Source organism: Larus michahellis, chromosome 7 (assembly GCF_964199755.1).
Source record: "Larus michahellis chromosome 7, bLarMic1.1, whole genome shotgun sequence".
Lineage (NCBI taxonomy): Eukaryota > Metazoa > Chordata > Aves > Charadriiformes > Laridae > Larus > Larus michahellis.
Window position 1 is genome coordinate 35,338,529 of NC_133902.1, and position 27,129 is coordinate 35,365,657.

Genomic DNA, 27,129 nt, shown 5'->3' on the forward strand with positions numbered 1-27,129 from the left:
CAAGGACGACAGAACTTAATACATACAGGCTTTACGGAGAAATCCAGTATGGTTCTTACTACTAACAGCTGGGTGCAATATCTAAATAAAAAAATTTAAGAATAAGAGAATAAATATATCTTGCTTAATTTTTACAAGACCTTCAAGAAGCTATAGATTCTTAGGAATAATTAAATGGATATTTTATAATAGATATTTTTATATTTTATAATATATATTTTTTGTGCTGTTTACCATGTTTAAGTTTGTTTTCACCTCCTCTCCCTAGCACCCTGTCGAGCTTACTTATGCAAGTTGACACTAAAATTTGATTACTGATCACACGTGGAATCAAACACTCTTTGTACTGAGAAAAAAATGTGCTGAGTGAAGTCACCAACAATAAATAACACAGATTTTTTGCTTCAGTCATACTGCTAACTTACAGTAGCCTAGAGTATTAAAAAAGAATATAATCCATAACATCATCTGAGTGAAATACTGTTGTCTGATTAATATCATTCTCTCTGTAAAGACTCCTGTTATTACTGTGCTTAGTTTTGTATTATAGCATCCTATTTAATTAGGGTTTACCATCAAGTTAGCTATATCTGAACACCATTAAAATCAAATAAAAAAAAATAACTGGAAAAGTGTTTTCAGGATGTATTTTCATACTGAAGGATTGAAACTCTTGTAAGGAAGAGCTGTGTTAATTCCACAATATTTTTTGCAGGGACTTGCTCAAGGTCTGCACCTGTGCTCCAGGCATTATAAGAAGCAGAGAGCTGTGTTTGCTACTTCACAAAAAGCTATTTTCACATTCAGTGTATGTGTTTCCGAAGAAAAAAAACACCACCCAATAGCAACAAGAGTCTGCCAAAAATTTCCCTGAGCTCCATTCTGTTTTTTAAACTATAGAACATTCTTTCACAGTTTGACAGTTAAAATGCTGCAGTTAATGTAATAAACAGAGAATTTTTTAAGTCGACTGTCAAAACAAGTGACACTTTTTGCTAGAGATTTTCAGATTTTGAACAATAGAAAGTACCTTTCAAAGCAACAGCTTCATTATACAATCAAATTCTCAAAGTAATCTTCTCATCAAAGAATATTGTCTTATTTCATTCAGGGTAATTATCGGAGTTCTGTAACCTCTCTGGAAATGGTGACTATTATAAAATGCAGCTGTGTTGGTTTGAAAATTGTGGGTCCTGCTCAGGTCAGCCAGAGACAGGGTCTCTGAAGCCCTGACAATTCCTTGAACTTTTGGCAGCTGTAATGGTGTCTACTCAAAACTAGCAGGACTCTGAGATTCATGGAGATTTTAACAGCTTTGATACAGCTCAGCCCAGGGTGGACTTTCAACTAACAAAATCATAACGTATGTAAACTGAATACTAGAACAGTAGTTAATATGGTGCCTGGCAGTAGAAGCTTGCTCCCACGAGCAAAGGGCAGCAAAAATAAGCACCTTCAGGGACAGGGATAGGGAAAGATGTCAGATGGCTGTCAGTCTTGAGCAAACCGATTTCCCCTCACTATATTGCATGAAAAATCTCCTCTGAATATTCTTTCAGATGATGCTGTGCAAGTGACGACAGAGAGGGGAAAGCGGTACTTTCCACAGCATCATTCCAGCCCTTCAGCTCTCTGCAAGGAGCGTGGATGATAATCAACATTGATCCTGCCGGCGTAAACTTACACTGGCTGCTCTGAAAGTCACGATGGAAAGAAAAAGTAGCAGGCAGCCAAAACCCAGGAAAATCTAAGGGGGCAATTCTCCAAGAGTCAACCTGCTCAGTCACCCTGAGGGAAAGGAGATGGTGCAGAGGTGCGGGGTCACAGCACGCATTGCACTGCTCACAGTCTCCGAAGGACTGGCATCTGCTCATAGGTGCAAGAAGCCCCCTTTAGCTCCTCAGTGGAGAAGGCACAGGACATCTCTGTCAGGAGAAAACACCTCACTTCCCTGACAGCATAAGGGTTTACGGAAGCACCATGCTCCCAGCCTAGTTTGTCTATGTATTTTGCGTGACAGGGAGCGAGCTGTCCTTTGGTTGTGTTTGACTAGACCTCTAATAAACAGAGGAAAGAGAATTTATACTTTTAAAACTATTGCTGCATGGCAGTGTTACCTGTTTTTATAAGCACAAGTATCTGATGGCACTTTCGAAATTCAGTGCTTTTAGCATTTTTGGAAAAGTGCCATCTAAATAAGCTTACAATCTAAACAGACAGCAGAGGGCCAAGAATGGATCGGGGAAAGGATACAGATGGAACCAGAACAAGAGCAAGCACTTGTGTTAAGTGGATTCAAAACATTTTTAGTATAAAAAAATGTTCTCACGCTGTAGGCAAGGCCCAGTCCCACCCCATAGCTAAGACAAACTTTGCCAATTGCCTCAAAGGAGCAGGATCCAGCTTTGTCTACTTACCTTTCTTGAACTGACCCTTTTACAAGTAAATCTTTTGTGAAGATGACCTTAAGTAATTCATTATTCTCTGTGCACTTAATTAGCAGCAAAATATGTCTTCAGCAGCTTCTACACGCTACTTGCATAATGAAGAGATTGCCTTCAAGGGTCAAACAGAGTTTATACTGGTTGCTTTAAGTCACAATAAAGTTGCCCATAAAGAAGGCCTTTAGTGCAGTTTTCAGTGTGACCAGAATGTATTGCCGAAAGGATGGTCAGCCAACCGGCGAGTGAGAGGACATGATCTGGCACAGGCTGCCCAGAGAGGTGGTGGAGTCTCCAACTCTGGAGACATTCAAAACCCGCCTGGACGCGGTCCTGTGCAACCTGCTCTAGGTGACCCTGCTCTGGCAGGGGGTTGGACTAGATGACCTCCAGAGGTCCCTTCCAACTCTATGATTCTATGATTCTATCTGAGAGCTATGAAAAAGTCAGGCAGACATCCTCTGTGGCCTTGGTACAGAAACCATTTTTTTTTCAATGTATTGATTTTATAACCATAAGAATGGATAAATAAACCCACAGAACCACATTTCACACCTTGCTAGCAAACTACAACAGGCCAAGTCCAGCTTATCTTAATTCAATAAAGTTCTACCGAGGATGAATCTAATTAATGGCTGCCACTGACAGCTGTAATTGAAAGGCACTTGCTGTGCTACCGTCCTACCACTCTACTCACTCACAATAACTGAAAGCAGCATAGTTAATTGAATCGCACATCTACACAGAAAGTGTTAATGGAGCAGGACTCTTCTATTACCTGCAACTTACTTTTGGGGAGACTCAGAAATGAAATAAAAACTCTTAATGCAGCATTTACCTCAAAGTGTGTATGATGGCATTCATGGCCTTTGATGGTTATTCTCAACACATAGTTCAACTTGTAAGCATTAATAAGGACTGGAAATGACTTAACATGGACTTAAAAACTTTAGAGGTTGAACAAACTGGCACTGAAGTGGAATAACTGGCCAAAGGATGCCTGATAATAAATGTAGACTTCTCTTGTTTCCTTGCCACAAGGAAAGCTCATGTATAATATTAACTCATTAATCTGCTTACGGTTTTCTGAGAATCATCCTCATATGAGCATCTGGCCCAATCTGAGACAGAAGCAGCATAGTGTCCTGTAGCTCCTCATCGCATTCTTTTTTCTCTTCCTCAGTTGGCAAAGGGGCATCTTCATGCTCATCGTCCAAAAATCGATAAAATAAGTACTTGTCTTGAAAGTGGTGTTCCTGATCCACTGAAAACAACACGACATGTCAAACACAAAGCTTTCCTCATTACAGTTAACCTTGTAGAAATCTGGGTGGCATCGTATATGTCACAGATATATTAGTTAGGAAGGGAAAGAAAGCTACAGAGAAACTACAAGAGTATGAAACACTTCTATTTCTCACATATGTCCAAGTTATGTAGCCTGAAGGGTACACTTTTAAATTGTGTACTACAAATACTTTCCAAGCGGCTTCTATATGTGTGTGTTGTGGGTGTGTAGACATAAGTGTGTGTGTGCGTGTGCATGTGCGTGTTTTTTTTCTTATTAGATCTGGTTTTGTTCTTATTGTTTCAAATAATTTCTTTTAAGCAAACAATTTACATTGGGGAAATGGTTACGTCATTAATTTCTAAGAGGTGGACACCTTGCCCTACATGATTCAGACAGGGCTAAAAGGTAACAAAAGCATCTAAACTCTTTCTGATGTACCAGAAATGTACATCATCAAGATGCAATCCCAGGGGAACTTAATGGAAAGACTACCAAGAGAAGACTTCTAAAGACAGGCTATGATATAGTGAAGGACAAACCCTTGGTCTTCCAAGCAAGTTGGAGCGATGTGTTGAGTTGGTTACTGTGATGCAGCTTGCAACAGTTTGCCCCTGGGAGTTCAAGGGAATATTAGGCAGGAATTAAAGTTAGAGCCCTTAGGGTGAGGAAGTGGTGGAAACAATCTGTCTTCTTAGCGTGGAAATTTTTCCCTGGGATATGGGAAGCACAGCAGAGGATAAATGGAAGTGTACTGTAATAGAACTGCTCTTCTGAACTTAATAAAACTGTACATGCAAAGTTTCAAATATGAATATTGCTTTAGAAAGCTACCCTTTTGAGGGCTATAATATCCTGTTAGCAAGTAAATCCTGCCAAATGGAAACTGAAAGTCAGTGTGAAATACAGTCAGAATACTAACGTAAAATCCCAGATCTCTGCACTGGAATATTTGGAGTGCTGAATTTGGGAACCATTCCAAAACCACTGAAAATCATTCCAAAATTATGGATCTGAGCAAACACAAATGCTCACATTCACTTCCAAATGCTGCAAATCTTTGATGAAGATCATTTTTTCTGTATGGTAATACATCTCTTGGTTTTGGCCTGAGCGCTATCCAGCTCTTGCAGTATAAGCACTAGCCAGTGCACTCCTAAGTATAGTTAGAGTTATCATTATAAACTGTTCATTTACTTTTCAACATTCTCATAAGTTAAAAAGGCATACTGGTAGCAAGATTCATGTAATGCTGTCTGTGTGTTGCACTGGCACTTATGAATGAACAGGCTGCTCTGCAGCATTTCTTTTGGGCTCATGGTCCCATTCTTTTTCATGAAAGAAAGATCTACAGAGGCACTGATGTCACACATTGCCCATGGTTTAGTCAAGATGCTGATTATCTTACCGTGGTTAAGAACACCTTCTTCCAGCAATACTTGCCACATGCCAACAGCCTGGGTTCGTGAATGGACACAAGGACTTTGCTGCATCATCCAGTCAACTAGTTCTGTCCCCACACAGCATTGCCTTAAGGACAAATAAATAGATAGAAGTGAAAAGGGAGCTAGGCAAGAGGGAGATCACACACAGTGTCTGCCAAGAGCGGTGATATCTTAAACTCTGTATGTCCTTACTCAAATCTCCCTGCAGAAAACACAATGTCACCATCTACACGTATATACTCAAAATACCAGTGAAGGTGTTCAGTTTTGAGGGATCAGACATCAGAACAATAAGTGTTTTGGGAAATGCAAAGTTCAGAGCATCAGACTGAGTACGTGCCACCTGGTACAAAACTTATTGTACCAGCACGACAACTTCAACACAGATTTTAAAGGAAACCTTCTCTGTATAGCATGGGATAGCAAAAGCCTCACGCTTTTCAGAATCCTGCATGAAAACACATCATTGAACACTGTAAAAGCTTTGCCAAGGAGAACAGCCTCCACAGGAAGAGTGAGTGTTATGAGTGTTCCTCCATTTGTAACCAAACTTGGGCCACACTGTATTTGAGGACATTGGTTTGTAGGTCCACAGTGTTTCTGAGGCTCTCTCATGCTAGGTGTTGGTCACCTCACACATCCTGACTGACCCAGACGCAGACAACAGCAGGCCTCAAGTTCTGGAGAATGCCCAAAGAGGGGGGAAAGAACCAAAAAGCCACATGGTCACTAAGTAAAATTCTTTGTCATAACACTCCGTACCTCAGCAGAACAGAAGCAAATAAGCAATGTGATCAAAAACTTACAAATCTGTAACTGATCACAGGCAGAACAGAGAGGAAGCTGGCTAGTGCTAGACAGGCTCCTGTGGCTCCACACTTCACGCATCACTTTCAGAGACCAAGGAAATAGATAATACTGAAATTGCTGAAACTTAGCTTAAATAATGCTCCTCCAATTATAATCCCATTTTGATGACAAAACTTTCCCTCACCTGGATCCAATCTAAATTTTGGCATTCCATATTTAAAAAACACAAGGATAGAACAGTAAGAGTTTTTCCCAGATATGTATGAAATAAAACAGTGCAGTTGTTTGGACCAGCACTGATCTTCATTTATCATACGTGCTCTTTCGTTCTTCCAGAACAATGAGCAATATCATATCATGATATATTCTCAGATCAGCTCACAAGATACGGATACCCAGCATCATATTAAATACATTTTGGTCTCAAATTTGGAAAATCAATGCACTTATCTCAAAAGCGGATCAAACCTACTGATTTATTATTTAGAAAAAGACATACTCAGAGATTTTAAGCCAATGTTTATTTAAATATATTCTGAATAATGCATTAGGTATTTGATTTAAACATTAGACAGTAAAAAAATTGATTGTTTCTTAAACCAACAGTAGATAGATCCTGACTTATTGAAGTCAGATTCCTATTCTGCAAGTGCCATTGTTATCCCACTTCAGCAAGACAGTGCTGCCACCAGCAGGAAGACAAGAAAGCCTGGCAATACACTCGAAAAAAAATAATTTAAATAGAGCAGAAAATCTACATAAGGAATGTTTCTAGCCAGGTGAATTTTTCGAACTCCACACTGAGCAACACTGCTGCAGCAATCAGTACAATAACATAATATATTAGTGAACTTTCCTATTATCTCTTACTGATATACGAAGGGAACAGAATCTACATTTTAACTTTATATTGCACAGAATATTCCAGCTAACTATGCTATTAACTTTGGAAGAGTTTTTGTATGTGAATGCTCTTTTCACAATCATGGACTCAATTTCCAGTCAAATTACTTCAGAAAAGATTTACCAGGCCCATTAAAGACTGCATAACGTCCAGACTCAAATAGCATCACAAAATAATTTCAGACCTTTTGAGACCTGCAAGTATGGTAAGGCATAAATCACAAATCAGAGGCTGGCAGGCATAAAAATTCAGAGACCTCTATACAATCAGCTCACACACCTGTAAGTCTTCAGATGGTATTTACGATCTCTTATCATGTGAGGGGCTCGGGACAGAATTGTATTCCGCAAAATCTTTCCAGCTCTGAGGATCTTTTCTGAAGGAACCTTGGTGATCATGGAGAAAAAAAAAGGGACCAAGACACACAGATTTTAAAACTTTCTGCAATCTCTGTACTGCCTTCTGCAAAACAAAACACAAGTTCTCTTTTCCCTAAATTGTCCTTACACAGATGCTTACTTTTTGCAAATTAATCTAGTAAATATTCAGGATTTTAAGTCTCACATACTTATCACATCTAACAGAAAACATCAGCTTATACACATCACACTGTTGAAAACTGGAGTTATTTTCATTTGTCTAGTGGCCTGGCTCTACAGCACACCTATGTCCTATTACCTGTGTAATGGTTTTAGTAGGACGATGTGGGATGTGAGGTTCAATAAGAGGTGTCTGAAAAATAAAATGAAATTAAATACATTTTTTAAAGGTTGAGCAGTAAAATAAAATAAAGGCTAAAATAAAAAAAAAATTGAACAAAGAAGCTGTAAAAACAAAGAATGACATGTAAGTCCAAGCTCTGCCCAGGGCACGTGAGTAGCAAAAGCTCTCTGAAGACATCCTAAAGACAAACTTGGCTTTTAATCCTCAGCAAATTAAAACAGTTACATGACACGTGGAGATGAGTTATGCATGGTAAGCTTTCTGAAGTACTAACGAAGTGTGTAATGGCCAAACATCACACCAGATCTGCGGCTTCGCGGCATAGCTGACTCTTCCGCTTGCGGCTCTCGACCCGCGGTGGGCACAACAGCATTCCTGCCCACCCCGCTGCCTCCGACACTCGGTCCCCCACCACAGAAAATCTCTCCTCCTCCTCCACCTTCTCCTGTTCATCTCTCTTCTCCCTTACAGCATAGCACAAGAAAAAGGAATGAAGAAAAAGCTCTGCTCCCACTATCTGTCTTTTCTAACCTATCATGGGGCCTAGCTGGCAACCCTTTTATAGCCACTCTTTGAAATGCAAGAGCACGCAGGCCGCTCACAGAGACCTGGGTAAGGACTTTCACAAAGGGGCTGGTGAAGGAAAAAGAAAAGAGTAAAGCAGGTGACTGGGTTCTGCAAAGGGAAGAGTGAAAGAGAAGACTATCGGGGCTCTACAAGAGAGAAGCAGAGAAGGGGATGAGAGAAATGGGAAAAGAGGCATGTAAGGAAGAGGGGAAAGGAGAGGGGAGAAGGGAAGCACATGGCAGAACACAGAGGAAAAAGGAAAGCAGAGGGTTAAAGGATAGTAGGAATGGAGACAAAGGAGAAGAAAACCAAACTTCAGCAGCCACCTCAGAATTATGGGAAGACATTTTGCTTTGTTGGGACTGGTAGTTAACAGCATGGACCAAATTTACTTCTAGTGTGAGCTGTCAGGAGACAGGACACGAGGGCTGGATTTGTCTGGTGTTCTGTGATTGCACAGCCGAAGGGCAAAGGCAGGACAGCCAGGTCAGAAGTACAGTGAAACACATGCTGTGCCCTGATGGACTGACAGGTACCGGTTTTCTTAAGCTGGGCATCCGTTCATTAGCTCCCACAGGATTTTAATGGCATGACAAAGTCCTTGTAGTAATCAAATAGTGCTAGATGCTATAAATGCACCAGGAGACTATTGGTCAGCCGGAAAGGGGAAAACAAGGGAAGCACAGGACAGAAACCAATAAAGATAAGATAATCTTAACGGAGAGGCCTGTATGTGGAAAACAATGCAAATGGTTTTTCATTTATACTCATACCTTACAAGAAGTCTCTGAAAAGGCAAATCAATACAATTAAATTTGGATTCCTGATACTTCTCATTAATAAGTCAACAATTTTTCAAAGGCTCATTTAAGTCATAAACATTTCTGTCCCACCAGAAGGGCGGGAGAACATCCCTCAGTATTTCTTGGTTTCTGGAACTGCGTGGAGCATGCTTTAGACCGTCCACAATTGCAGGTAAAGCATGCCAAGAATAGCAAGAATCTTTTGAAAGATGCCTCTAATGCAAGCAAAACCATTGAATAACAGTTTCAATCAAGTATATAAATAAAGAATGAAGTCAGAGATATCACTCTATTAATAATTTTTGCTTCCATTTTCTTTTAAAAGGATTTCAAGTCCTCATCAAGTTCAATGAAACTGAAGGTAAATATATACTTAAATGGTCGGCTAAATTGGCATTGAAGTCATTATCAATATTATTTTTACATTCTACACTCTTAAAATATTATTATTTTTTAAATCAATAAAGCACAACATACTCAAACTAGCTTCCAGTTTTTAATTCTAGTTAGGAATACACTTCAAAGGAGAGATAAAATGTGTAAGACAAAAAATATAAGAGACTTTTACAGCAACAGACTATCGAAAATGAATACACATTTTTGTTCTTTAGAGTTTCCATCAAGCTCCGACAAAAATGCATAAAACTAATAGGTGAAAAAACTGAATATGGATGAAGATTTGTCAATAAATCTCCCATTCGAATCAAAGAAGAAAAAAAGAGGGCATTTAGAAGAATTTGATTCAACCCAAGAGTACAGAAAAAACCCAAGGCAAAAACTAAGGCACAGCACAAGAATCTGCAGAAAGCAGCAGGAAAGTTGCTTTTCACCTACATTTGATCCTGACCAATACAGAAGGATCAGCTGCAAAGGCAGAAGGTAACTTGGGTGAAGGTGATCATGAAATGATCCAGCATCAGAACTTTACAGAAGGAAGTAAGAACATCAAAGTAGAAATAATTTCCCTAAAGAAGAAAAATTTCCATAAAACCAGGACATTGATAGCTAAATTCCTGGAGCAGGTCATGGAGGAACAAGTGTGAGGTAAAAGGAGTTAAAGAGAGGTGGTATTTACTTAAAGAAACAATACTAACCACACATATAGCACAGAGCTCGGAGGTGGAGTTAAGACTCAACTTAGAAAAAGCCCTTCACTAAAATACAAGAAGGAAATGCACAGAAAGGAGAAAGTAGGGGGTTTACAAAAGGCAAGTATAAAAAATAAATTGAATAATGAAGGATAGAATTACAAAAGCAAAGGTATAAAATGAGACAGATCTACCAAGAAATATCAAGAGATACAAGAAATATTCCACAAGTACCTTAGTAGTAAAACACAGAAAATAGAACTGTTGATCTAATGTTCAACACAGGGAAATCTATTGACAGATAACTCAAGAAGGCCAGAAGCAGTTGATTTATTTTTTGTATGACTGTTCATTAGAAAGATCAGTGGCAGAGAGATGGGTAGTATCCTACGTAGTAGACTGACAGGAGTAAAATCTCAGTCTGAAAACAAAAGAATGGATGAAAAAATATTACATAAATTAGCTATTTTCAGATTGGCTGGGTTTGTAGAATTTCATGCAGGAAATTTGAAGAAACTTAAAGAGGGCTGCAGCCATCTCCGAAACGTCAGCAGCCACCTCTGACAACTCTTGGGGACTAAGGAAGGCAGAAGACAGAAATATGGGAAAAGGAGGAGCTGAAAAATTATAGACATGTCAGCTTAACTTGTCTTCCTAGAAAATGTCCGTTTGTGAGCATCTGGAAAAGAACAGGGAGATGAGTCACACGTGACGTGTATTAATCAAGAACAAATCATGCCACACTGATCTAATTTCTTTCCATGACCGGGTAGCAACACTGATAGACTAGGGAAGAAACAGTAGAGTTTCAGCCCTTTGCTTTAGTAAGACTTTGGCACTTTCTCATAAGATATTCTCTCCTGCAAAGGGCAGATTAAATTCTCACAAAATAGGTGCAAAGCCAGTTGGAAAAGTATATTTTGAAAGCAATTAGCAGTGAAGCATAGTCAAACTGGCACTCGTACCAGAGGTCTGTTCTGAGCAGCGTTCTCAAGAATATATCACATCTGATAACTATTAAATATTAACACGGGATGAAGTAGAAATGTACACTGACTGATTCTGCATGAGACTTCAGGATGGGAAGGACTGCACATACGTTGGAGAGTAAGCTTACAATTTGATACAGTTTTGACATTGGTCTGAAAAAAAACCAATGCTGTCATGCAGCACAGAGAGTGCCGACTACTTTTCTGAAAAAGGCAGAATCAGCTGTACAAAGACATGGTAGGGAACAAGTGTCTTAGCCCAGTTCCTCAGAAAAAGAAATAAGGTTTATAACAGATATTAAACAGAACTGAGTAAGCAATGAAACACTTGCGTGAAAACAACAAATACAGTACTGGGATGTAGTAACAGATTATACGCATAATGCAGTTCTGCTTTAGTCAGCCTAGATAAAACCTAAGTGAAAGCATTGTGTCTCATTTGCCCGCTTTACTTGAAAAGCATCTAAACCAACTGGACAGAATTTAGAGGAGAGCAACAAGAATAATCAGAAAGCACAACATAAATAATCAAAGTTGTTTAGCTAAGGAAAAGGCAAGTCTTAGCAGAAGTGTGATAAAAAAGTCTTCAGATTCAAAAGGCCTTTGAAAAGAAGAAAGAAGCAATCTAGTCCATCATGCAGAGATCAGGAAATAAAGAGTTTAAATTGCTGTAAGAAAGATTCAGGTTAAACATTGGTGAAGCTTTTCTAACAGCGTGAACAGTGAATACTGGCACAGATTGCCAGGGAGGTGTGGTTCCTCCATTTTGGGGGGCTTGGGAGGATACATAAGGTATCTCTCAGGAGTGACACAGCTCTAGTGAAGCGCGCATGTGGCTCAGGGATGGACTAGGTGCTTTCCTGAAGTACCTTTTAGCCTCACTATGTGGCCCTGTGGAATTTTCGAGGACATCTTTACATGTCTAAAATTACTTCAACCACAAGGTGGTGCTTAGAGAGATGATGAGTAATACAACCCCCAGAACAGCAAGCCTAGACTCCAGAAAGCAAGGCAGTCACTCCTACTGAGGAACAACTTCATTGCCATCCAAAAGACATGCCCAGCAAAGAGTCCCCCCAAAGCTCCAGCCTTTCAAAGCTACGGCAGTGAACTCCGGCTGCACTGGCGATGAGATGAAACGCAACAAATGGAACCACAGGGCTTGGACTACGTTTGCTATAGCAAGGCAAGTCATGCTTCAAAGGCAAAGAAATGTCACATCAATTAATTAATAGGAGATACACTGTTCCTGCAACAACTTCCCATCAGAAAAAAATTCTGTAAGGGATTGTATCTTAGGATAATAGTCACAACTTGGCTGAAGTCCAAGAAATGTTTTGTAAGTCTTTACAATCTCGGATCTCTCAGTAAGGGATGCTTAGAAAGCACTTGGAAAGGAAAAAAATAGCTCTCCCTATAAAACAGCAGAGAGAAAGCAGAGTGTTTAATTAACTTCTTAACACATTATGGTATCTTTGAAGACTTAATGTGACTAAAGTACATACATGCTGCATGGGGCTGTATCACATTTTTCAGGACTCCTGAATAAGGGAAAAGTTACCAGGTGAAGAGCTCAAGTATGCAAGCCAATTAGAACAGTTTACAAATTATTACCCATCTTCTGGCCACAGTATTGACAAGACTAACTGCTCTTAGCTTTCCTTCAGCATGAGATAAAGCAACACAGCAATACCATCTTGAGCTTTAGCTGCCTTCTGCCCTTTTCCAACTCGTGCACACTCAGACAGTTTAATATAATCTGCTGATCCCCCCTGTGGAGGAGAAGGTGCATATGGGTCTGGAGGGCAGGGAAGGCAAAGCTGCAGGTGTTGGTAGGGGGAAGCGGAAAATGATCATGAGAAACTGTGATAAAATGGGACGTTGACAAAATCCCTATCTGTACATTCATGGATTCACATTTGGGCCATTCAAAGAAACCCTTCATGAAGCCAATCACAAAACTCCCCGTTTAAATTGTGGTGAAGCAGAGAAAGTATTAATTTTAGCCTCCATTCCTTTGAAGTTTCAAATATTTATGCATGAGAGCAATACGATAAATTTAAATAGGACTATTCATGTGAATAATTATATGCACACATTTAATCTCCGGAGAAATAGGCCTTAGATTAAAAACTATAGGGCAAGGGCTGCCTTTATTTCTGTGCTTCTTACATCACTGAGCAAGCCACATGCAAACAAATAAATAATATAATGAACAACAATAATAGAGACCTAACATGAGGTTTGTATTTGTCAAGTTATTTGAATCTTCTAAATAAAACCCAAGAACATCTCTTATAAAAATACATTTTTCTATTCCCCTTGTTAAATAGCTGTAAAGGGATGTTTCTTCTGAGCCTTTACATATGAATGAATGCTTTAGATCTACAGCAATTTGGATCTATAGAATCAAATGACAGAGGGGACCTAACTCACTACCCTCAAACATTAATGTAGGAAATGTGTATTGCAAAGAACTAAGATCAAATAAAACAAAACCCAACGAATCATGTTTTTCCCATGACCTCAGTGTAGCTCATCTCTGAACAGAACAGAGAACAAGTTTCTGTATTTACTGGAGTTAAGCATGGCGTGTGAGGTTACCAGGGTGATCGGATAAACCTGTGCATTACTGTTGATCCCTCTATTTCCAACGGCGGCACTGAAAAGAACTGCAAGTGACATCTGTTTTCCTGCTGGCTGGCAAGAGATCCAGAAGAAACAAAGGAGAAAAGCCACACAAGTCGAAAGGTGGCAGCAGCAACAGCCACATAACTAAGAGGTCTGTTTGTTCTACACTCTCAGTATTTACTGCTATTGGTGATTTAGGGCTTAATCCAAACCCCACTGAAATCACCGAGTCCCTAATTGACTCAGTGGGTTTTGAGTCAGGCCCATCGCATTTGATTCTCATAAGTGTATTTCAGGAAGCCAAGCATCTTTAGCTCTTACTGGTTCCAAATGACTTCTGATGACTTCTGACGACTGCCATTTATGACTGACTTGCTTGAATATCCTTGTACACATCTCCTGAAAGGCTATCAGTGCCCTACCTGGTTCACATGGGAGGAAATAAAACATACGAAAAAACATTCCCACAATATTGTTGAAAGTATAGCCAGTCAGTAAGATACAGGTGACAATTAACGTAAGTCCCTACAGCCCTTCCACAAAATACCTACCTCATCTTTTCTTTCTCAAAACCATATATCCACTTCCAAAAAGTTTCCTTTTTTTTGGGTGATATGTCATCTATCTGAGCTACTTCAAACCAAAGGAATAAATAAGAATTCCAAAGATGGAGAGCCTTTCTAAAGATAACTTTTTTCCCAATACAACAGAATAACTACATAGCAGGGATAAAGCTAAGCATACAGTACCATAGCTGTGGGAGTGCATTTCCAGGTGGAAGGCAGTCTTGGACAGAGTATCCTAAAGTCAACTCCATTGGTCCTGTTCCCATCTGCAGAGAAAGAGTGCGTCTAGGCAGACTGCACCAACCTCTGCTAGGATGCTGCAGGTAAAACAATATACTTGGTGAATGCAGCTTACTGAAAAACATCAGAGAAGCAGCTGGCCAAAGATCCTTTCTTAAAACGGTCCTTTGAAAAGCATTTTTTGCCAAAATTTGAAGGAAAATGTAACCAATATTGTAGGAATTTCTGTGCTCTGTTAGCCTACACTGGATCTCTGGAGTAGCCTTATGTAGAACATGCTGATACACTGACCAACGCTTGTCATCAGAAAACAACCTACATCATGATGTCTAACCAACCCCTCAAGGGGCTCAGTCCATAAGAAACCTTGGCACACAGTCGCTGCCACAGGGACTTCTGATGGTTGGGACACAGTACCAGGACTGAGCTCTGCCCAACCCAGACCACAGTCGTACCTGCAGAGAGCCCTCCCCACGCCCCTCCAGAAGACAAGAAAAGTGGAAAGAGAAATACAATCATCACTAACATGCTGGAAACATTTCGGTCACCTTTTCACTATCTCCCCACAAATATATGTACCAGCTGGGAGAACCAACCTGTGCTCCCCAGCACTCTCCACAAGATAGTACTGTCAGCCAAAGAGCAAAGTGCCTGCTCGTGTCTCCAAAGTGGAAAAGTCCAAACCTGACAATGACTGACATCCTGCCAGGTCTGTAGGTGACTTAGCAACACTTTGCAATTGACAAAGGACAAATTACCCAGAAAAAGCACTGTTTCTGCTCTTCATCTTTGTTTACCAAACAATGCAAGTTATTAAAAGCACCCGTAACCAGACTAGATAGTCTAAAATTGTATCACCAAAGCATCTTCAAACCACCCATGCTCACAAAAGACAACCATATAGTTTTTTAAGAAATATCCGCAAACAACAAAAGCAGGAAGCAGGGCAAGGTATGGACAGAGGAACACACAGTCACAAGGATGTTTGCAAAATCAGGGAACTTCCACAGAAACAGGAATTAATCACATTTTAAAAATCTTCTGAGTTTCATAAACCGGTAGCACCTGTAATCTAAATACCCATAGATTTAACTAACTACAAACTAACTAAATCAAGCAAAACAGACTAGTAGAAATTGTCAGGACCAGTGGTTAAGGCAGTTCAGTTTTATTCTTTTTCCTGACTGCATGACCTTGCAAAAATCACATAATCACACTGTGTTTCATTTCCCCCTTTTTGGAGAGAGGAACACTAATAATTTCTACCTTTGTAAAATGCTTTGAATACTGTCAGGAAATGGGCTACTATCGAAATATTCAGAGTAATGATGACTGTTTTAAAATCTGTATTCTTTAAATGTAATACAATGTGAAGTCTAAGCTGTATTTTAAAATACATTCTCAAATTGCTTTTCTTTAGTAATCTACATGTATTAATAGCATAAACAGGAAAATGTGTCCCTTTAAATTCTCAAACACAATCAGTGTAGCAAATTTATTGGAGAAAGTTAAATTGAAATTGCATTATTAACACTTCTACAATGTTTCTTTGACAAACTGCAAATGTCCGTCCTTTTAACACAAAATGATTCAGCCATTACTAAAAATGATACTTCACTGTGAATGTCAAAGGGAAAAAGAATATTGAAACAGACTATGGCCAGTGCACAAAACCCCCAGAACATGGCTAATGATGTCTTATTTTCCTGTCATTTTTATACTTCCCTGCTACAATGAAACAGCTGCTATAACTACACCGCATGCATTGAATAAAATGTCAGAAAATGCTAACTCTGCCGTGAGCATTCCCAATATTCTGATAGAGGTGTGACTACAGTTGTCATAAGGAATCTCAAGCCAGCGTTGTCACGGGTTTCTCTGCTGCTGCATTTTTTGAACCTACAAAAGGATAAAGCATTTTTTTCATTGTCTCTCATGAGAGTTACAGGGTTCTTCGTATCCATGGCTTTAATAGTAAGTTTACCTGAAATTGTTTACTTCCTGAGAAACAAACTATAATGATGAAGATGAAAAAGTATGATAAATATTAGGCAGCAAGGTTACTGGTTTTTTAAGACCTGCCTCTCACCCATGCTACAGGTATGCAGCAACTCTTCAGAAGGCAAACTGAAGGGAAGTTGAAGATTAATGAGCTTCTGGAGGATTTATTTCACTTCTTTCCAGATACCTTTATAGCTTTTGCACACATCTTCCACCCTGAAGTCTCCCAGGAGGCATGCCTCTAGACAAACAGGACTGGATGGGCTCTCCTATGCTTTGATCACACCCAGATGCCAGAACTGCCCTCTGAGGACTCAGTGGTAAAATTTCAGATGAAGTGGCTTCATGCCAAACATAAGGGTGCCAAAAACTGGATAAGAGTGTGAATTAGGGGATGAAATTGTGAACCTATTAAAATCAACTGTAAAACTCTTTAGTGTAGTCAAAATGCCACCTAAGCGAGGCAGGAGCACCACTGTCTCCTGCATGATAGCAGTTTATGCATTGTGTGACCCCAGCTCATCATTCCACTTCTGAGTGTTTCAACTTCTCCATCCATAAAATGGGGATGACAGTAGCTACTCACACCTCTGACTAGTGACAAGAATGAGAAAAAGAAGACACTGCTGAATGCTGCAACTGAAACCCTGAAAGTCTAGTGCCTGCAAATTCATTCTGAGCATTTTATAATGATTTTTTAACATAGAAAGGAAAAGTCATCAAAGGGAGGCAGGGCTAGAGGGCATTGAAGGTTACCTCCTGAATTTCCTGGGAAGGTCAGCAACAAGGTAAAGCCTCTGGCAAGCAGGGAAGAGAAGTTAATTTAAACCCATTTTGTGTCTCTTCTGGTGACTCCACGTTCCTTCTTCTCCAAGTTTAGGACAGTGCATTGTGTGAATGTACATGAAATGAAGAAACACTGAAGGAGTGCAGCACATCTGCCTCAGATTCCAGCTGCCCTATCTACCCCATATTCTTCTTCCTGTCATCCTTTTCAGAAACAAATTTTAGCTAAAAATGAAACTGAGAAGGAATAATCTAACAATATCCAGTGCAACACCTTCTGTTATCCTACTTCACAGGAGATTTTTAACAATCTATATCAGTGTTTTCCATCTACACAGCATATATTTCCTAAAAAAGGTAAATGGTTGTTTCTGTAGTATATGAAAGTAAACAGAGGAGAGAAATCCCACACTGATGGCTAGACCAGAACACATTTTAAAAAAAGCACAAACATTCTTCTTTCAGCCAAGTATTTCTTTACTTCAACAGCTTTGTCTTCTGTCATAAACATAAAAACCATTCAAGCACTTCTGTTAAATTTACATATTTGTGCGTCAGTGGAAAAGACAGGCATTCTGCTCTTGGCAAATATCCACAAAACAACCTTATATTCCTTAAAACTTCTATTTCCCACGATGTCTACAAAAAGCTTGTCAAAATGGAGGGTGCTGATGTGCTGAACCCAAGACTCTCAGGCTGTGCAGTTCATCTATTGGGTGGCTTTCAAAATTGGATTGTGCTCTTGTTAGGGTAGCGCCCTTCTTCCTACTGCTTCAGGTGCAAGATACAGCTCCCGTCCCTCCCTGGGACGCGTTAGCACTGCCACAGGTCTGCTAACCACAATGAACCTTCGTGACCAGACAGATCTAACCAAAACAGAAGGGACCTGGTCATGAGGGACAACATGCATCTTCTAAGCACAACCCATCAACATCATTCCCTCCTCCTGCTATGAGCGGGTGTAAGAGACGGCCTGTAAATTCCTTGACGAGGGAGAGAAGGCCCTCCAAGCCTTCAATGGAATGCCTCAGACATTCCATTGGAAATAAGGAAGGCAAGGAAATAAAAAATGCAGGCCTGACATTCAAAGACTCACAGGCACTGGAAAAGCAGTGGGGGGACTGTCTTGTGAAGACAAGACAGTTCTGCCACTTGTGTGATGAGCTTGCTAGTTCTCGGTTCTTGAGGCCATTGTGTCCGATAAGTGACCTTTGCTTCATTATCCATGAAATGCATATGAAAGCGCGCATCCTACATATGCCACTGAAGATTATAGAGATCATGATAAACATGTATGACTATGGCACTCGTCTCTCCACCCAAATCATGCTACATGTCACCTGGGAGAAGGGAGAAACCTGGGACGAGGCTGTCCTTGGCAAGGGGGGTGGACCGTGCTAATTCAGCAAATATAAAAGGGGAAAATAAGTGCCCCTAGAGAAGGGAACAAGGAAGAAACAAAAGCAGATCGTAGCTGGGAAGATTTTTCCCAAGAAAGAAGAAGATTATGCCTGGGAAGATTCCCTGAAAAAGACACTGGAACCAGGACCGGTGATCTCTTTATCTCTGTCTTTTTCTCTGGCTTTTCCTTTCTCTATCCCTCGGTTTCTCTTTTAGAGTTGTTAAGTAATGGTTAGAGTTGTTAAGTAACAACCTCAAGCACCGCTTGCCGTAAGTTGTTGTATACCTGTTGTTAAGTAACACAATGCACACCTCACTGCTTGCCATAATTTGTCGTATACCTAACCAATTATCGTGGACTTGTTAAGACCTGTACTAATCATTCTGGGAAACTAATATTTGTATACAGACCTTGAGATTTATCTCACCTTAGTCCGTGCCGTTGGGGATTTACGAATCTGAGTCGCTTACCCCCACTCTTTCCTGAAAGTGGGATGTGACAGGGGGGCACATCATCATCTGATTCAGTAATGGGCAAAGTCCAATACATACATTCAGGGGGGAAATACTGGCCATGAAGGGTAAGAGCTTTTCTTTTTCTTTTACAGTAAAATCCAATTGTGGTCTCACACATTTAACCTGCATGAAAGGAAACTCATTCCTGTATTAGCTAATCGATTAATTCAGTGTTCTTCAGGTACTTTAGTGGCAGTAATTGTATTGATTAAAAACATACAAAGGTATCTGGAATCAAATTATTAGATCTGAACAACATGGATTAATTTGTCCCGTTTTTCACATTAATTCCATAATGCAATGGGAACAATCAGTAAATAAAATACAAACACTGAGTTAATGTGCATCCGTATGAACATTAGGTATTCCCCAAGAAAACAGTAAAAGAAGAATACTATTAATTGCTGCCAATCTGAACAAAAATTAGCATTGGAAAATAGTAAATATTTCATATATTTGTAAACTTTCTCCTTCTCTCCTCCTAACTTCCTACAGAGCTTGCAGCTGCCTAACCTGCTATCATTTAAACCAGGCCTGTTCACATTTGTTCTTATTGTTTTGCATTTCGGCTCATCTTCCTGGATAACTACTGAGGGACAGACGTTTCTAAACATACTCCAAGCTGCTTCTGTTGCTAAATGAATCCTTATTGCAACTTGAGAAAAAATAGGCTCCACAAATGCACACAGAACACTGCAATAATTAACCCGAGACTGATACGAAGAGGCGAAATTACTCTACCTGACATTTTCCCTAGCTAACCACATCTCTTTATACCCCAGTTCACCATAGTATGTTTCTGAAAGAGATGACCTCTTTTTACCTCTCTCAGTATGTAGCCCAGGCTGTGTAAATTCTGTGATGTCTGGCTTTTAGGGATATCACAGAACCAGCCCTGTCCTTGTGAAATGGAAAAAGGGACCCATTGTATGTGTTTTGTAATTTATCCCCATTCTCCTATCTCTCTTTAATGTTGGCATTAATTTTCACATCATCGCTAAAAATATTGCTTCGTCCAGCTGAAATCTGTCCCTGCCATCCATCAACCACGCACCTCCTTTTTAAACATAATCTCAAAATCTTCTTTGGCTTAATTGACTCTTTAGTGACTCTTTGTGGGCTGTATAAAGGATAAGGACCGTAGCACTATGTTAAGCAAAGCACAGTATGAGAATGTTCGCTGTTCCAGAGAAGTTAAATTACTGTAATCCAAACCTGCTTGTCTGGAAATGCTGCATGTACCTAGAGTATTCCCAGCTAACTTGTGTTAAAAAAACATCATTTCTGCAATAATGTAGGAATCTTCAGCTTCTCCATGACAGCTGGTCTAGGAGACTGTCTTGGGGAAAGGAAGATGCATCCTCCCCAGAGGAATTTCCGTTAGAGTGAACTCCAGTATTATTGCAGATTGTCCTGCATCTGTACGGCCACAAAGTCACACAGCACTTTCCAGGCAGCAATCCAGGTTCTCTACCCCAAACCTCATAGCAGAAAAGCCACACAAAACACAGCATTCCAAGAACACTGCCTGTAACACTGAAGAAATCGAACAGACTAAGTAGCACCCAGGAGCTCTAGCAAGGCAATCTCCTTGTTTTCTTCTCCTTCCTCTTTCCCCCAGTTCGGACCAGTATACCGGGAATATGAGAGAGCCATTCTATTGCACAGGCCCAGGACTGCTGTGGAGCAGTGGCTACACATTTACAGTGCAGGAATGCCAGAATGCCAGAAACCTTACTGTTACAGTTTTGTTGACACAGGTTTTTTCCAACATTACCCTGGAATGTGCAGCAGCTCACACTGACAGCAGAGTGTGAACTGAATTGGGGGAAATAAAAGGGGAGGGGGGCTGTTAGGCTCCTTTATCTTGTGGACCCCTATAGTTCTGCCAGTAAAGATGAGGAACGTTGTGCAGCTAGTGACAATAGGCTTTTCTTAGGTTCATTTCCCAGACTCATTTGGAATAGCCGCCAGAACCCAGCAGTTTGCAGACCACAAGCTGAAAATCCCTAATCTAGGCTGGCTCTGAACACAATTAAGACAATACAAGAGGAGGGAGGGAGAGGGGAACAAATATTTGCCTGGATCTGTATGTGTATTACAGCAACAACAGGAATACATTATACGAATCTGTATTTGAACACAGGAGACTGAAATCACACAGATTGATTTGTGACTTAGCAGTGAATTGCAATGGAGCTGCACGCTGGCCTGAAAAAACCAATCCCCTGCCAGTTGTGCCTCCGCTTCCCTTGCAGCTGACCTGGGCTGGCAGAAATGCCAGGTTTGGGGCAGGAAAGAGTCTCAGCCCGTAGCTGACAGAGCTGGTAGTGCTTTGTGCAGAGGTCACACATTTAAGGCTGCAGACAGTTCCATCCCCTCCTTGAACTCCACACCCAGGCTCTGTCCTGTTGCTGGTGCCAGCCCTGGCCACGAAGCTGATTTTCATCCACGTCAGCAGAAAATTAAGGTCAGATAAAAGGTTTATGTGTTTCTGACAGTCCTGCTCCCTTCCCCCCAGGTAAGCAGGAGCGTCAGTGTGATGGAGGAGACGGCATGCGTAGCTGGTTGTAGAGAAAAGGGACGTTGGAGGGGGGACACCGGGGAGGACAGCTGTCCTGCAGTCCCAGTGGAGGTCTCTGGAAACTGCTGTGGAAGGGTGGCCACAGCCCTGCGGTTCTCCCCGGGCCCAAATGTGCTCTGCTCTGGGACCCAATGCTCCCACCATCTTCCTATTGCACAGCCACCCTCTCCCACCTCTGCTCCTGGTGTCACCGCTGGCCCTCGTCAGGGCTGGGTTAGACAATGGGTTTGGGTGAAAAGTAACTATCTGAGACACTGTGCAAAAGGCTACAGGGAAAGAGTGGTGTCACAGAAGATGTTTCTTTAGGCCCCTCAGACTCACGCATTTGAAGTCAGCTACTTTAAAGAGTGACGATGGACAAAGCAGGACTGGGAGCTTTACAAAGACTTAATCATAAATCTCCCCTGTCACTGGCTCTTTCTCCATCCACTTCATATTTAAGGTTATTATAAAAATTGTTTACATAATTTCATTTCCTAAGATGAAAACAAGCGTGGCTGAGTAATCCTAATTAGAAGCAGTGCAATAACTGGTATTGGAAGTAAGATTTTTTTTTTCATTTTTATTTTGGAACCTAAATTATGTATTCTTTTCATTTCTCTACTAGTCAACTCAGCTATGTGTATTTGTATTTCCTCTCTAACTGCTATCTTTAATTTTAAGACAGCTGCATCACTGATGACAAAGCACACAAAGATCAAACACGTTCACAATCTTGTACCAAGCTTTCTTCCAGGAGGAAATTTACAAAAAGAATAAATAATGAAAAGTCACAAATCATAAATCTTTAAACACCTGAACAGCACTCGCTCCTTAACCATCACTGGAGATAATAGTCCAATTACATTTTCGGCTCTCTCATAGATATCTGACACTTTTGCCTCAGCAATTATAACTTGGAATGGCTCTAAATGAGCACCGCAAGGGAACACTGGTTTGGTGGTGGTGTTCTTTGCATGGGGCCAGCACAATGGGCTCCTGGTTCTTGATTAGCTAACACAAAAAGAAGAACAAAGTCACCGGATAGCTTCCCCCCACTATTTATTAACCTCTCAAATTTTTGTCATCTGTACACAGACAAAAAAAGATGCTGCTAAATGATCAGATCAGACACACTGATTACTTCTTACTGACTCAGAACTATAATTGACTTTGTGGAATACCAATTTCCAGCATGCATTGTAGGACAGGCAGTCAAAATGCTCTGCGAGAGATGATATGAGTGACTAGAAGGAATCTGATTTTAAGATCCCTGATCCAATTTTTCTGCCAAACTTGAGAAAATAATTACAAGATTCGAAAAAATTCATTTTGCTGTTTCAAATATAAGTGCCAAATGTGTTACTTGTATACGCTTGATTTGTCTGAAGACATGAACCTTGAAAAGGACTTTTTTTCTCAGTATAATTACCCGCTCTTTCTGCCTTTCAACTACAAGAGATAAATGGAGCATATGTGCATGTTTTTTATGGGTTGGGACAGAATCACATGGAAGACACAGCCAAGGAGCAAGAGTCATCAAATGTGACTCCACAGTGTATGTTATCAGACTGCCCTTGCCAGCCCTGGCAGGTAAGGCAATATGCTGTTTCCCCAGACAACTGGAACTGAGTGTGATGTTCCTATTGAAAGAAGATCCCACATTTATTTCCCAATATGGAGTATTTTACAAGTTCTAGCATTTTCTAGGAATTTCTGTTATTTTTCCATTATTTATTTTATTTATCTAAACTACAATAGCAACACTCATTCAGCTAGGCAAGAGGAGTCAGAACAGGAAAACGTCTCTTCAGCCAAATTGCCTTTCCCGTGCTACCCCAAGCTCCTCTCTAACCCTTTTGTGGGGAAAAGGATACTCAGGGAGGAGGTGAGAACTTCCTTACTCTGCTACCCTGAAGAAGGCCAACCGTGTGAGTTAGATCCCCTCCAAATTACAAGATTAACTAAGTAATATATATCACTTAGTTTTTCATTTGTCTATTGATTTCTGAACAACTTCTCCCCACTCCCAGTGACTCTTAGGATTATCACACCAAGGACCGATCACAACAAGCTCCTCTAAAAAAACTCATTTGAAATGTATGAACACATGTGAATTCCGTGCCTTACAACATTCTAAGTAAACCATCATCTTTCTGTCTGACAGCCGCTCCACCTTTTCTGTGACTGCGAGTTCTTTGTAGCAGAGGCCTCCATCCCCCCTTTGCATCACAGCACCCAGCACAAACAAGAATTACAAGGCTTTACCGTACGCATAAATTGCAATAAAGGCTAACACAAAGATTAAAAAAAAAAAGCAAGAGAAGTGGAGAGCACCAAAAATAACAACAATAACTGCTCGAGGGGACTGTTCGTTCAGACAAATACTGTGGAGATCATACATATTAATGCTCAAGTGTAAAATTAATGGAACTAAAAACTCATATAGTTTAGCTCTAACATTGACTTGAGTATATGGCTTGTTCTGCTTCTAACAGAGAAGGTCTCTCTCTCTCTCTCTCACTTTCCTGTACCTCTCATTTTTCATCTTTTTGCTCCTCACTCATGTAAAAACCCACGCTACCCTGATGTGGACCTTGCAGGTAGTTTCACAATGACTCAGAAAGTCATTGCAGCACTTAAAGAAGGATACAGTTGCAGACACGCTTTTCCAAGCTCGGTTTCCCATTCCTGAGCAAAGGGGCAGTGTTTGCTTCTGGAATGTTTTGCAGCTGTGACAGGAAAGGGAGGCTCTGGCTTCAGGTGCTGACAATTCAGCTGGGCTGTGCTATTGGACACTATTCACTATTTTTCCCGTTATTCATCTTCTCCCAAGATAAATGTGTCAATTTGGTTATATTTTAAAACTGAAATACACCTACATATATTTAATCCTCTGTTCTTATTGCTCTTAGAAAATAAGGGTAAAATTTAAAATAAGAATATTCCTGTAGCATCTCTAGGTTGCAAAATTCTGCCCTTTTCTGCAAAAAGTTTAATTCATCTACCAAGAGAAGTCTTGCCTCCATCTTGTACCAACCTGACTGTCATTGTAGACAGCTCTATTTAACCTTAGGACCAGCACAATGAAAACTCCCCATTGTAGAAAGAATAGACCATATTTTTTCTTCCAAATTCAGGGAAGAGCTTCAAGGACCAGGGATCCTTGAATGGGATCAAGTATGCACTGAAGAGAAATTAAGTTATTTTGACAGTACACTGGTAAATACACAGCAACCTGGACCAAGGATTCTGGTCTTCTTCTCCACAATACTACTCATTCCTGTGTAGTAATAGATCAAACGAGAATCACTAATAGGATCTGCAGGTTTCCTATTGGGACTACTCTGGCTAGTTCTGTATTGGTCAGATTGAAGCTCAATTATATGATTCAATACAACTGAAGAAACTGTTTCCAATAGAAAATGCCATTAGGGTCTCCAGAATTCAGGGTAGACAATGAAATCATGGGTCGTAAATATTTCACAGATTATCAGGTAGCTGATAACAGAAGATGGAGTGGTGCAAGCTTTTCTTTGAGGCATCACTATTCACACTGGCATCTGGAAGGGAAGCCTACAGCTGTATATCATCTCCGTATGGCTGAAACTGCAGATAGTGATGTACCAACACCTTCCCTGGTGGTTCTGCAACAATTTAGTTCATGCAAAGCCTACTTATGTAAGCCAGCAGACCTACTAACAATTTTGTTTACATTAAAGAGCTCTGATGACATCTAAAGACCTTCACATTTTTCATGATGAAGTTCATTACTAATGTATGAAAAATGTATTTTTCACAGGCTCCTACTCATCTCACGCTCCTGTCTTTGTTATCTCTCTTGCCATATGCTGTCACCATGTGACTCATTGCCAGGGACTATATGCACAGCCTCTGCACTAGCCAAACTGTTACAGGCTGTGATAATGACTGAACCCTGAGCACTTCCACTTAGAGCAAAACGAAGAACTTGAACAGACCTCGAGGCAAATTACTTTCATATATGTGAAATTGGTGCCAAAATACCAGAGCAGCCCCTCAAAGTAATTGGTACAGTTAGGACTGCACAAAGACATTTTTTAGAAATATTTGCACATAGTGCTTTTATGCAACCATTTTAAAAACAGAAAATAGAAGGGGGTTATTTTTTTAACCCTATGTTAACATTGTATAAGAGAACTGATTCTGGCACAGCACCCAAGAGAGGACAGGAATTAATGCCCACATATCACTGGGCAGTTAGATAAACCATCCACAGAGAAAATCAATTCTGTTATAGCACAGTTTCCATGTGAATGTTGGAGAGGTTACCACTTCCAAACACCTTGTCACTGCAGCTATAATCTTGCTAGAACACTGCCTGCTTTCCTGCTCTCTCTTTTTATTTTTTCTTGTAGGCTCACAATTTCATGTGAAACATTTCCCTTAGCATTCTGCTAATGCTCTAAAAACTCCACATTTGACAATGTACCGAATATGTTAAAAGATAAGCTTTCTCCTCGGTCATCTAGGAAAAATAAATTGAAATATAGGGAAATCAGAAGTAAAATGATTGTGTTTATTGCTAGAGTAGCTAATATGGTGAATGAACATGATTATTACTGGTGTCTTGTGTGGGCTCTTCAAGGCTGCATCTAGTGAATTGTAATGTCATCTTACAAACACTACACTTTCAAATGCCCAGAGCTATATTTAAGGGCTTGAAAATTGAAATAAGTGAATATTCATTTGCCTGGAAATGTTGAAAATTGCAATATTTTGAGGATTAACACTTAGATTATATCCTTCTGTCAACTAAAAGATCTTTTCAAAATAATTTCATTAAATGCATTTAGAGTTGATAAAATAGAAAATCATGTTTTAGCAATCACTCAAATTATTTAAATGCATAAAAATCAGCACGACACCTAAGCCTTATTGAAATTTCAGTAAAGAAAAGGAATCTACATCAAATTAACCGCGGAAGAAGATGGATGAAAAGGTGACTTTCAGCACATCCTAGAGGAGCTTTGCTACATCGAATATTACTTCGTGCACTAGGGGGAGCTCCTCCAACTCTTTATCACAATAGAAACCTAAGGACAACGTAGGGAACGTAATGGAAATGAAGCAGGAGAGAGATTTCAAAAAAACCAAGATATATCCTTCACCCAATAGCAAGAATGACTGTATGAATTCGCACGACTTAATCAGCTTATATCTTCTGTGTTCAGTATGGTTTCCTCGGTACAAAGGAGATGAAGAAGCACTTTCCCCCTTTCAGGATGCATGCTTTCAATGAAGGCGGCACAAATTTATGTAGGTTTTCAACAGTCACAGAGATTAACTTCTACAAAAAGAAAGCTAGCATGGTTTTTGAGGTGAGAT

The 27,129-nt window shown here is 40.1% G+C and overlaps 1 protein-coding gene across 6 annotated transcripts in view; it reads right to left on the reverse strand.

Moving 5' to 3' along the window:
• RAPGEF4 (Rap guanine nucleotide exchange factor 4) overlaps positions 1-27,129 on the reverse strand; it is a 163,290-nt gene that overhangs the window by 48,891 nt on the left and 87,270 nt on the right. For 3 of the 6 annotated variants that reach the window (XM_074594111.1, XM_074594110.1, XM_074594114.1), the window contains 4 exons: positions 7,567-7,620; positions 7,168-7,274; positions 5,138-5,259; positions 3,522-3,705 (listed from right to left, as the gene is read on the reverse strand). In XM_074594111.1, coding sequence (XP_074450212.1) covers positions 3,522-3,705; positions 5,138-5,259; positions 7,168-7,274; positions 7,567-7,620 — 467 coding nt within the window. The remainder of the gene's footprint in view (positions 1-3,521; positions 3,706-5,137; positions 5,260-7,167; positions 7,275-7,566; positions 7,621-27,129) is intronic. The other 3 variants (XM_074594113.1, XM_074594112.1, XM_074594115.1) reach the window with 1 other exon arrangement.